The 12455-nt window shown below is 44.2% G+C and overlaps 1 protein-coding gene across 2 annotated transcripts in view; it reads right to left on the reverse strand.

Annotated features, from left to right (window-relative positions):
- Camkmt (calmodulin-lysine N-methyltransferase) overlaps window positions 1-12455 on the reverse strand; it is a 383042-nt gene that overhangs the window by 57173 nt on the left and 313414 nt on the right. Inside the window, 3 exon segments of one of the 2 annotated variants that reach the window (NM_001134463.1) lie at window positions 460-523; window positions 1581-1635; window positions 3507-3567. In NM_001134463.1, the coding sequence (NP_001127935.1) occupies window positions 460-523; window positions 1581-1635; window positions 3507-3567 (180 nt within the window). 2 annotated transcript variants of the gene reach the window in all.

A 12455-nucleotide genomic window follows, 5' to 3' on the forward strand; every position in this document is an offset into this window, starting at 1 on the left:
AAGGAGATGACTAAGAGGCGATAGCTGTTTCCAGCGGAAGATGTAGGCAACCTCTTAGCAATTAGCATAGGTACAAGATGTTAATATTTACCAGTGATATCACAGAAAGTAAACAATAATCTTAATCGGCTTGGTGCTAGAGGACCTTAATGAGAATAAAAGAACGAGAATGTTTTGAAATTATGAAGATTTCGAATCCGCCTCGAGAGACATGCAAAACACAGACTCCTTCAGCAAGGAGTGTCTGGAAAAACCCTATGAAAAGGAAGACACACACAGTCATCCGCAGGGAATTCATACATTGCTCGTTTCTCTTAATTACTGATCATGTGTATGAGGAGCTCTTTTTTAATACCCCGTGCTGTCTGTCTTTTATGTCGACTGTTACTCAGCCTGGGGGCAGGGGTGGGGTGGGGTGGGGGAGAACAACGAACCGGCTTTCTATCTGAATAAGGATACTTCTGATGGCCTTTTCATTCCCATCAGTTAGCAGAACTTCTTTGACATCTGCAGAAATAGCAACCTGGAAAGGAAAAAAAAAAAGGAGCAGAGCAAACAATGAGCAAACATGCTTGTCTGTGTGGAAGTAAGGACGGGAGTGACAAGCCTTCGGTATCATGCTTCCTCACCTATTTCTCTGTAACAATCTTCAATCTTTTTTCATTTTATGTCTGCATTATTTTAATCATTCAATCAAATCAGTCAATACTTTTATCATTCCATTTGCGGGAGCCTCTATCTTGCTATCATTCTGTTCGGTAATTGCATTGTGACAGCGGATGATGGTATTCTGAGAGGCTTTCATTTGTGGGCTTCTGTTTATCTAGTAGAGCCATCATACAAGGCTGTCACTCTGCCTTTCAGCTTGCTTCTGTCTGGCTGCCTGATGCCCTTCATATAACTTTGCATTGCAGGCAGATGGCTTTGTGAGGGTAATTTTTTTGTGAGCTTTGACATGCTCGCACATTGGGCTGTAACCTCGACACATTGTATAAGAGCGACAGGTTTGTCAAATGCCAATCAGTGTAACAATATGCTTTTATTTGTAGAGACATAAAAACTTGTCTAATGCACTGTGCTGCTACATAATATCTCCTGAATACATGACTCAGAACCCAGAGAATGGGGAACGACGTTCCTGAATGGCCAATCTAATTCAAAAGAATCTAATTACTGAGCGCTCTGGATCATGTTTGTTGGTGTAATAATGCAGGCAAAACATTAGCAGCTATCTCATGGTGCTCCAACTGTGATTCGCCGGGCTATCCCTGTATCTTAGCAAATGGGACTATAATCTGAAAAAAAAAATGCTTTCGCTATAGCAAAGAAAGACTGTGCGAGGCCTAGAATGTCACAACAAGCGATATTGACTACACTGAGGTAAAATGTTTCTGCTCATCGAGGCAACCATAAAATCAATATGATCCGAAAGTAAGTCAATCTAGAAGGTCTCTCAAGACCCTGCAGCTTGACCGCAGCTGATGCTGTTGACGGTTCTCTGACCCAGCAGTTGGAGGCCCTGGAACACTTTTCCTTTTGTTTCTCCCTCTGAATGGGATTGGAATTGAGAAAAGACCTACCATGAGCCCAGCCAAGCATGTCATGCCACCCCCTAGCTCACACACAGCAAGGTCCCTGAAAGAGAGAAAGACATGGGAGAACCCATACAAATTAGGTGGCAGTGGTCAGAGCCATATATATGTTACAAGAACAAATTACCATCTGCAGTAAGAGCGGCATTGCCCGGGAGTTGTGGAGACACGACTGGCCTACCTCATGGCGTTTTGCGTTTTAAAAATAATTATGAAATAGAAAAGTCACAAAGCAGGCAGACCAGTGGGGGTTCCCTCATTAGTGTTCGCTGCAACATTACCACCGCTGAGCTGAAAAATCCGAGAAGGTTCCCTTTTTTCCCTTGTCAATGGCGCTGTCTTTTAGAGCTAAACTAGCTAGAGTAGCGAAAGATAATTGTTAGGAAAGGATAACACCGTTAATCCACATTCACGCCTTCAAAAACAGTTAGACAAGTAAAGGAGGAAGATATACGAGTGCGTATGAACTTATATTAGCGTCACACACAAGCCACAAATAAATGCAGCCTTAAGGAATTTTTTTTGTTTTGTTTTGTTTTGTTTTGGTTGTGTTTTTTTTTTTTTTTTAACTCTAAAACAAGCTGAAATATTTTGGAAAGCTGAACCACCCCCATAAAACACAATTACCCAAGAGTATTTAGTAATTAACACAGGTCACAATTGACCCCAGCACAACAGAGCGAATAAACAACACAGGGGTATAATATGGTCAGCCTGGGCAGCCCAGGCTGGAGCTAAGGCTCAATGTGTCACTCTACACCTACTTTCCCCCTTTTGTGCCTAAATGTCAGCCCTCCTGTGTGACAATCCCACCCTGGCCCACTGCTTGCTGATTGGAGCTCAAGAGCTGAGCAGAGGCCAGCCTCCAGGGCGGTGTGTGTGTGTGTGTGTGTGTGTGTGTGTGTGTGTGTGTGTGTATGTGTGTGTGCTGTGTAGCTCGACTCGGGCCTGCCCTCTGCATATGTTAGATGCTCAGACTCAACTCTGTGTAGTACCAAGTTTGGGGAGTTTATGGAGAAAAATAGCAAAATTAAAGTGTGTCTGTGGGGGGGGAAGAGTATATTCATATTAGAAATTATTTTAATATATATTTAGTTGTTCAAAGTAACCCCAGATTGGTTGGTAAATATTGACCCGCAAAGCTTCAAATATTACATGGTATCAACCTAACCTCTTAAGAACATACGGTTAAAACACATGATGATCACTAATGACTTGTTATAGAACATGATGGACTGAGGAATATATAGACTGTTTATAAAATGATAATTAAAATGAAAAAAACCCAAACTCCTACTTCCTGCTTGTACCAAAGATTTCCAGAATTTTTAAATAAAAGACTTTCCCCCCTAAATCCCATCTATGATTTGATCCATAACACATATTAACAGCTAAAAATATTGATTTCTTTAGTACAGTAATTTATATTATACATATTGTCGTGGACACACACAAAAAAATACCTTTAAAGCCAGAACATCTTCGGTTAATAGCTGTAAGGCATTTATCTAATATGTCCGTGATTCTGTAGCAGGAGGTACAGAATGTGTTTATTTGTGGGGACTTTTTTTTTCTTGACCTTCACAATCAGTAAGGATTGATTGTACCTCCACTTTTGTTCCCCCCAAATCAAAGCGAAGTAAAATGCTCTGAGTGAAAATCAAGGGCCTTTGACATACAGCAAAAGCTGGCTGTGTGGTGTTAGCCTGAAGGCCATGTGGATGGCTTCTCAGAAGCAACACGTGTTCACGGGGAACTCTTTTTCCTTTTCTCTTTTTCTTCCTTTCAACAGTTTACAGTCTGGAGACTGGAGGACAGGACGGGCCATTTTCAATAGGCAGATTCAATATCTGAGATGGGCTAAACAGACAGCTTTTAACTTCGGCCCTTACCTGAGTTACCTGTGGCCCTTACCTGAATAAATGGCTGTGCTTGAGGCAGTAGTAAGCCAACACCTCCTCAGACGGCCAGATGCCTGGAAACACAAGAGATGCTAGGGTTAGCCAGTCTTCTCTTCCAGAGTAGCATCTAGGACAAAGGCTCAGTACAAGCCATCGCAGCTCCCACCAAATGTGACGTCATGGCCCCAGAGCATGACTTTCCTTGTATATATAAAATGATCTTTCCCAGTACAGCAGTCTGTACAGACTTTGGCAAATCTCAATCACAACAGAACAAGACAAAAACTACTTAACAACCAACATTACAGACACCAAAACTTAATGCTGACAGTGGTTCAGGTGGAGCTTGACCTCTGTCATGTAAAACGAATACACGTAAGCTGAAGGCTTGCACTGTGTGCGTATGCAGATCCTTTTAGGCACACAAAAGAGAACTGAAATCACTTTAAGGAGCAGATAAAACTGCAGAGGCCATTCTGTCTCTCTACACCCGTCCATATTAATGCTTTAAAATAGCAGGTCCTTCATTTTTTTAATCAAAAAAACCAAACGGCAGTATAAGATTAAGAAACACCAATCTCACCGACGTTAGCATGCCTTTAAATCAAACAGTATTCCTATGCATTAAAGTTCATGGACAGACACTTCCTAAAGTCATCACCTATATACATCTACCGACAAGACCTAAAGTTGGAGAATGGCTGACTCGCTTCTAGGTAAACATGTCAGAACTCAGTCACTAGTGGTTGTCATGGGATGGTTGGATCATACATACTTTTATTCTTTTCCCTATACTTTTTAAAATGTATTTCCCAACATTTTTACATGAGCCTACATCACCTTAGATATGAGTGGAACAAATGATCTCATAAGAGTGATGGATTCTTCAGAAGGATCAGACTCAACCATCTGTCAACCGTCTGTCGCACAGTTCCCTCCCCACCCAGCTTTCCTGTTTGAGCTTAAGGAAGCTCGGAGGCCCCAGGAAAGAGCAGTCTCCTCTCAGCACCCAGCACTCAGCCAACAGGCCTTGCCACAAGGTTAAACACACTGAAAAAAACTTCATTTTTTTCCTCCCTAGATGGGTCTCCTACTTTGAAGAGGCAGAGGTGGCTTCAGTGAAGCACCGGCTGCAGGAGAGCCCGGGCAGGTAAACTTGCTAGTCCAACCTCCCAGCACTTTCAGGAGAAAGGACAACTTGGGAGGGGAAGAGCGGACAAGGAAAATCTAGAAACACATTTAGAGGGAAGGAAGTCAGAGAGCTGGGCGAGTGTAGCCGTTAAGACCACAGACTGCTTGAAACCAGACCATTGGGGCTCTGGTCTCGCTTCTTCCATTTGCTGGCTGAGAGACTTTGGAGAGGTTGCTGGCCTCGAGCTTTTCCTCTGCTCTCCAGAATAATCGCAAGGTCAACTTTGTGGGATCCTTGTGAGGATCGGATGAGTGGAATGCATGCGGTTTGTTTGGGGACAGTTCCGAACTCATAGTAAGCATAAAGGAAAAGCCCGTCGTTCCTGTTGGCCTCTCGCAAAGAGAGAATGTGTGTGGACCACAGAGATTATCCCGAGTGTCATGACAGGTGGAGAACGGCTTTTACCTTTGCTTTGTCAGGACCCTAAAGTCATAAGGCCCGTACACCTCCACGCATACGGACTTCATAAAGACTGAAGTACATAATCAAATTCTCTGAGGGAAGACCCAAGACACTGCTCTCGCTGAGTAGATATAATTACCACAAGAATGCGTTTCTTTATGTCCCAAGCACACGGCTGTGAGGTTTTAAAAGAGTAATGATAGGGAAAAGGTATTTAACTAAAACTTAGGCCCCGATGGAGAATGAATGTGACTTGTAAAGTGCAGAGTCTTTTCAATCCGTTTTATATTCTTTTCCAGAAATTATAGAGTGATTTTTAAACTAAGTTAAATACAAAGATCGAAAGGCTATATTTCTACCACTAGCAATATAATCACTGTTAATGTTTTAGACATCATTTCCAAACCCTTTCTAGTCAGGAAGGGATCTTACTCAGTTGGGATCTTGTCATGCAGGGATTCAGTAACTTGATTTTGCCCCCATCCAAGAAGGCTAGAAAGAGTCCGTAACACGAAGTCTACACCCCAGTCGTGTGCTTTGTACCAACTGCCTATACTCTACTGTGCATCTCCACGCAATTAACCCACTTTGTCTTAGCAGACAATTCCGGTAGGCTCGAATTCTGTAATACTGTAAGACGATAAACAGCAGGAGTGGAAGGGCATACCTTTCTTAACATTTTTGTTCATAAATAGAGATGGGATATCTGGTGAAAAATTAAGGACAGGGTCTGGAGAGATGGCTGAATAGTTAAGAGCACTTTCTGCCCTTGCAGATTACTGGGGTTCAACTCCTAACCCCCACATGATGGCTCACGACCATCTTTAACTCTAGTTCCAGGGTATGCACCGACTTCTTCTGGCCTCCAGGAGCACCAGGGCATGTATGCAGCACATACATACATGTAGATAAAATACTCATACATAGAAAATAAAAATATTCAGGTCCTTTACAAATAAAGTATAGTCCATATTCTGGTGGACAGGTTGAGCGTCCCTAATCTAGAATCCAAAGTACTGCGAACCTGAAATTTTCTGAGTGCTCATATGATGTAATGGTCACATGCTCTCAGGTGACGTCAAAGCACAGCTGCACTAAAAGCACCATACAAAACAACTGGAGAGATGGCTCAGCGGTTAAGAGCACTGACTGCTCTTCCAGAGGTCCTGAGCTCAATTCCCAGCAACCACATGGTGGCTCACAGCCATCTGTGATGGAATCCAATGCCTTCTTCTGGTGCATCTGAAGACAGCTACATATAATAAATAAATCTTTAAAAAAAAGCTTCAGGTGATTTGTATAAAATACATATGAAGCAACTGAATTTCATATTTATACTTGGACTCCATTTACAAGGTATTATATAACTCCAATGATCCCAAATTTAAATGCCTCTGGTCCCAGGCCCTTAGGATAAGGGACATTGGATCTATATGAAACTGTCCCACGCTCCATTCATCCCCAGTAAGAATGTTTGTTCTGGGCTGATTCTTATGACTCAAGTCCTATGTGACAGTGAAAGGATTGGGGACCAACTGCACAGGATTTCCCTCTGACCTCCACACAGGGGCAGCTGCACATGCTCCCCACTATAGATCCACACAGTAATGAACACTTAAAAAATTTTTTTTGTTTCTTCAAAGCCTTTCCTAGATGTGGCTTTATCTGTACTTTAAATGACTAATTTTGTTCGTGTGTGTTAATTATATTCGCGATGGGTTTCGTTAGAGCATTTTCACGCATTTACATGTCTGTTGCTTACGCTGACTCTCCCACCCTCCCTAGTCCCCTTTCTGTGTTGCCGATCCTCTATCTAGTCCCTCTCTACTCCCCTTGTCTTTCAGCAATTGACGGCACTCACTGGGTTCATTCGGTTGACCCTGGGCAATGGTCTGTTCACAGAGCCATGGCCTTTGTTGCACCACTGAAGATGCTTCTCTCCCTTCCCACATCATGAAGTGCCCATAGATTCTGGGGTGGAGGGAACTACTATTGGCTACTATTGTCTCCTGGAGGTCTCTGCAGGCCTCTTTGGTCCCTCTTCCCTACACAGAGGGATGGCCACAGGCCCTGTCTTGCACAGCTCTCCAGCCAGTGACCTCAGCTGCTGTGAGATGAACGGTACAATGATGTCAGGCTCTGAAGACCACACACCTCACAACACAGCTTCCTCCGTCTCTTACCTTCTTCCCGCCCCATATCCTGCAGTGTCCTGCGGTGATCCTTAGGAGTGATGTAAAAGTCATATTCGTGGCTGAATGTCCAGAGTGGCCAGCACACACTGGCTACTAATGGGTTATGCAGTTACCATGGCCCACTGTAAAAGGCTTTTCTGGCCAAAGCCGATGGCTGCACTGATCTAGGGTGTGAGCACACTTATTTCAAAGTTACTTTGATGGGCATGTGGTGTTCCTTTGACAAAACAATAGCTGTCTTTACTTCCCCACTAGGACCTATGATCTACACAGCTATGAGCTTTGTGCCAGGATATGGTAGAGGATGTAGGCTCTCTCCTAAGGATCAGATTTCAGCTCTCCTTCAGCGGTGGCTGGTTACCCTTGTTACCACTCTGCTACTATTGCCCCAATGGGCAATTCTCGCTCTGTTGGTCAGTAGTGGAACCTGCAGGGTACACAGCCAAGGAAGACAACCCTGGTGATCCCTCCCTGAGCAGCCTGAATAGCAGCACCTCAGGGCACTATGAGAGCTGGTTAGCCGGGACCAGGATTCCACCCTGGTTCCAACTTCTTTTCTCTATGCCCTAAAATCAAAGTGCGTGGATGACGCCTTTAGCAGTTAGGTCTTATCTATTTCTGGTTGGCAAGCAACAGCCAGGGCAAATGCCTGTTATTTTATTTTAAATAATGTGAAAAATTTAAAAGTATCATTGCAAATCAAGACTGAGACAAGATACTTCAACCCCACGAGGATGGCTCTCATAAAAATGTCAGACAACAGAGCTACGCATGAGGTTACAGTAGGGATGTAAACCATGGGGTGTATGTGGATGGGTGCAAAGGAATGTAGGATAAAGGAAGGACACGGATGGACAGAGGGAACATGGATGGACAGAATGGTCCTTCAAAGAAAGCCTCATGCAAAGTTCTGAAGAGAGGGGCGTTTTGATGTTCTAGGAGTAGGGCTCTATCATGGAGAGAAAGGCAGAGAGTGAGACAAGACAAACCTGGAGGGGAGGTTAGGGACCAGATTACAGAGGCTCCAAAAGCAAAGCTAAAATTTTAAATCCTTCTTAAAATCTATGGTTTAAGCAACAGACTGTTGGATCTGAATTACATCTAGAAGTTGATCCTGGATAGTCTACAGAAACCTGGTTGACCATGGATACAGGGAGGCAGGAAGAAACAGGGTAAGGGCTCCTCTTGTCCCTTGTCACTGCCTTTGGAGCCTTAACACTCCCTACATCTAATGACCTAGTGGGTCCTGTCAGCCTACTTCCCAAAGACATCTCAAATCATCACCACTAACCATGGCCCAGGAACTAACTGACAGGGCTCAGTTATGAACAAGATGGTGGACCATAGACAGATGCATATGCAAATTTCTTCCCGTTTTCCATGAGCTGATTTTATGTATTAAACACGGAGGAAGCCTGGACTGTGACAACATACAGAGAGATACTGGGACTTATGTAATGTCACCTTTTTGAGTTTCAGAATCCTCATCTTGCAAAACGATAGGTTTCAGTCGGATTATATCCAGGAGGCCTTCACCCCATAAAAAGTACAATAAAAAAAGAAAAAGAGGCCCCACCCTGTGGACTTAGATGGAGCTCATCTTGAGCCCCTGCTCTTATGGACCTGTGACCTTGGCAAGGTGCTTAACCTTTTAAAGCCTCTTCATCCATTCATGGAACGTTCAGTTATTACAGCCATGCCGGTCTTAGAAGCCAGGATCTCGTGGTAATTAAAGCGCAGCCTCTCCCTAAATAGCTTTAATAGAGGCAGAAGGACATAAATAGAACTTCAGGTACTGAGTGCTGCTGTAAGGAAAAGAAAACACAGCAACAAAACATAAAACAACTCTTGGGTGGGGGTGGTGCTCCTCAGTGGCCAGTTGGGCAAAGCCTCAGGCTGGTATTTGTTAAATACGGGCAGCAAATATTGCTTACAGGATGGTATGAAGACTACATGTGTGTGCATATCAGGCACTTTAATAAGGTGAGGCACACGCCGAGTTCCTTATAGATGGTAGAAGCCTCTGTCACTGAGGCCATTGCTCTCACTACTTTGAGATGTTTCTGTATAATCCTGAGGGCACTTATACACTTCCATGGAGAGTCTCGGTTTTAATTAGTGCCCCATGAAATCTCGTCAGGACTGCATTTGGAAAAGTGTGTCCTGGTTCTGGACTTTAAAACTCAGTCTGCAACAGGAATTCCAAATGTGTATATTTATGTACATACACATACAAATGCATGTATTGTGTGTACATTGTGTGTATGTGTGTATATATATTTTGAACCCATATATATGATGACTGTCTATATATATGTACGTGTATATGTATAACTATGCATGTCTGTGTATATATGTATTTATATGATATGCATGTATAACATGTGAGCAACACTTGCTGTAGAATTATTATCTTGCTCTGTGACATCGAAAGCTTCACTCTGTACCATGAAGGGTTAAACAGAAACCATCCTACATTTATGAATCTGGATTACGGAGAACACAGGTAGATCTGGGTGGAGGGAAATGTCTGAGCAGCCGGGAACAGCAGGCAGGTGAAGACTTGCTTGGTGACATGCTAACACTTATTTAAAGCTAGTACTATTGAGAAGTATCATGCAGAGGGGAGCATCAAGACGCAAGTCGGATAAATACTCCATCTCGGAGTTGGAAGCGGCCCCGGGTGACTTGATATACAGGATCTTGACATGCCTTCCACTGGGTGATAGGCCAAGGGCACTGGGCTAAGACATGGCTGCTTATGCTCCTGGAAGAGCCAACATAACTATATAAAAGAACCAATAATGAGCACGTGGCAGGAGGGGACGTCCAGAGGACTTCAATACTAAACGCTTCCAGACTGTGAGATGGGTTTACAGGTAGGGCTCAAGTTTAAGGAGCAGTAAGACTTGAACTGTATGCATTTTGACTGGACTCTCACTGAGGTGTGGACTATGACGGAAAGAACCCAGCCTGAAGGGGAAAGAAGGGAACTTCCCAGAACATTTCCATGGGGCTCTGGCCTTTGGGTCCCAGGGTCAGTTTGGGGGACAGGGAACAGAAAAAGGGACCCATGATGAGACTCACGGCTGAGTGACAGGGACACATGGCAGTCACAGCTGCAGCTGCTCACCAAGTTAAGGATGTGAACTTGAAGGTCATCCATGACATGTTGGCTTTGTGGCCTCAGGAGGTCACTTACATCTCATTGCCTTGATTCCTTACCTGACTAGGAGAACACTGCCCATTCTGTGTACAGACTGTCGGGTGTAGTGAGCACTTGGGAGGCACTCAACCCATGCTGGCCATTGCTGTGACTGCCATGTTTACTACTGGAGTAGATGAAGCACCACTGAGAGTTTCCCACTTGTCAAATGGTGGGCTATGCACTTTGCATGGACTGTTTGGCTTATCCCTAAGACATGCACTATCGTTGTGATAGGAAAGGGCACAGTGACGTGTGTAAATGGGGAATGAACCCACGTGGTTTGGTTGGGATTTGAGGCCTAACTCTCCCTTGCTGGAAGACCACCCTATGTGCTCCTCCTTTGAATAATGGCTGGTCCTGGAATGAGAGATCACAAGTTTCCAGTTCTCAGGGCTGTCAATGACTAATTTTAGGACTCTGGACAAATCATATTTAGGTTCCAACTTCAAGAATAAAACGAAAGGGTTGAATTGATTAGGTCTGTGCCCCAGGATGTAGGCATTATATTTGTGTGCATTCCCAGATAAAACTTCCAAAGACTGTCAGTGGTTACACCGTTTTATTTGTACCAGCACTTGAATGTAAACCTCTACTGGGAAATCTTTTAGATGGATTTAAATGGTCCTGTACATTAAATCTTTAATACGTGTCGGTTTTAATTGAGTTAGAAGTGCTTTGGTTAATTAAATTTCCCAGCTTTAGAAGACCAGCCACATACACTAGTTGTGAAAGTTTTTTCTGGTTCATTTTTGAATTGACAAATGATGACATCGACAGTGTATCTTTATGGGTGACAAAGGTGGCATTTTGACCAAGAGAATGGAGCACATTAAAACAGAACCCCTCTTGAAGTGAAACTTTCCTTCTCCCAAACTGAGCCAAGCCCTCTGATGGACATTTTCTCCATCGAGGAGATTCCCTCCTTGGTGGAGTAGTAAGAATCCCCTTTGGTCAGAAAAGACAAGCAGAGGGGAGACCTCCGTCCAATGAGCACGACTGCCCCTACCCCTGCATCCAGAAGAACAGCTCCATTTCACCTAGCTAGAGAGTATCCTATCTAGGAGAAAATGGACCGTAGAAAAGGAGACAAGAGAACTCCTAGCAGGAGGGAAGATGGAAGGCAGGCCTGGGCTTCCCCAGAAGCACCCCATCCCTCCTGTGGTGAAGAGAGGAGAAGAAACAGGGCTTCTATTGCCAACTTGTCCTCAGAGTAACACCTTTCCCCAAAGCCCTGCTGGGCCGAGGGAGCTGTGGACACAATGAATAGGCCCTCACCTTTCGGTAAAGTCATCTCGTTTCCCTTGACAAGACATGAAGGAAACAAACCAAGTAGAAAGAACAGAGTGGCAAGTGCTGGTCATAATTGCTGCTCCTTATGTCGGCTTCTGAGCCACTTTGCCAACATGGACATACCATGGAAAACCCAGAACACCAAGAGTGGGATTCCTTTCCTGCATTTCCTGATCTGTGTCAGGCTCCTAAAGCACATTCCTACCCTGGAGTCCAGCTTTACTTTACCACACTGTGGCTCCATTTCAAATGCAGGAGAAGCTGCATGGTCTAGGGGGTGGCTGCTCTACTTACTTCCGCAAGACTTCCAGGAGAGAAAAATCGTACTAGGGAGGTACACGCTGCTCGTGAAAAACTCATGAACATCCATTAGCCAGCCCTCATGTTGTGTGAAGGTGAACATCTTAGTACATCAACACTGCCTTGCTCCAAGTTCTCCCAATAATGGCCTTGGGGGAAAGAATAGTTTCTTGGTGGGGAATCAGGAAGAAGGACGAGTGACTCCCCACTCTCTGGACTTGAACAAGTGTAGCTGAGGTTGATCTTGAATTTCTGAGTCTTCGACCTCCACAGACCTATTTATATGACAATGGGGACTGGACCAAGTGCTTTGCGCACGCTGGGTTGAGCGAGCGTCAACTGAGCCCATGTCTCCCTTCTCGCAAAAGAAATTGG

This window comes from Rattus norvegicus, chromosome 6 (genome assembly GCF_021556685.1).
Source record: "Rattus norvegicus strain SHRSP/BbbUtx chromosome 6, alternate assembly SHRSP_T2T, whole genome shotgun sequence".
Lineage (NCBI taxonomy): Eukaryota > Metazoa > Chordata > Mammalia > Rodentia > Muridae > Rattus > Rattus norvegicus.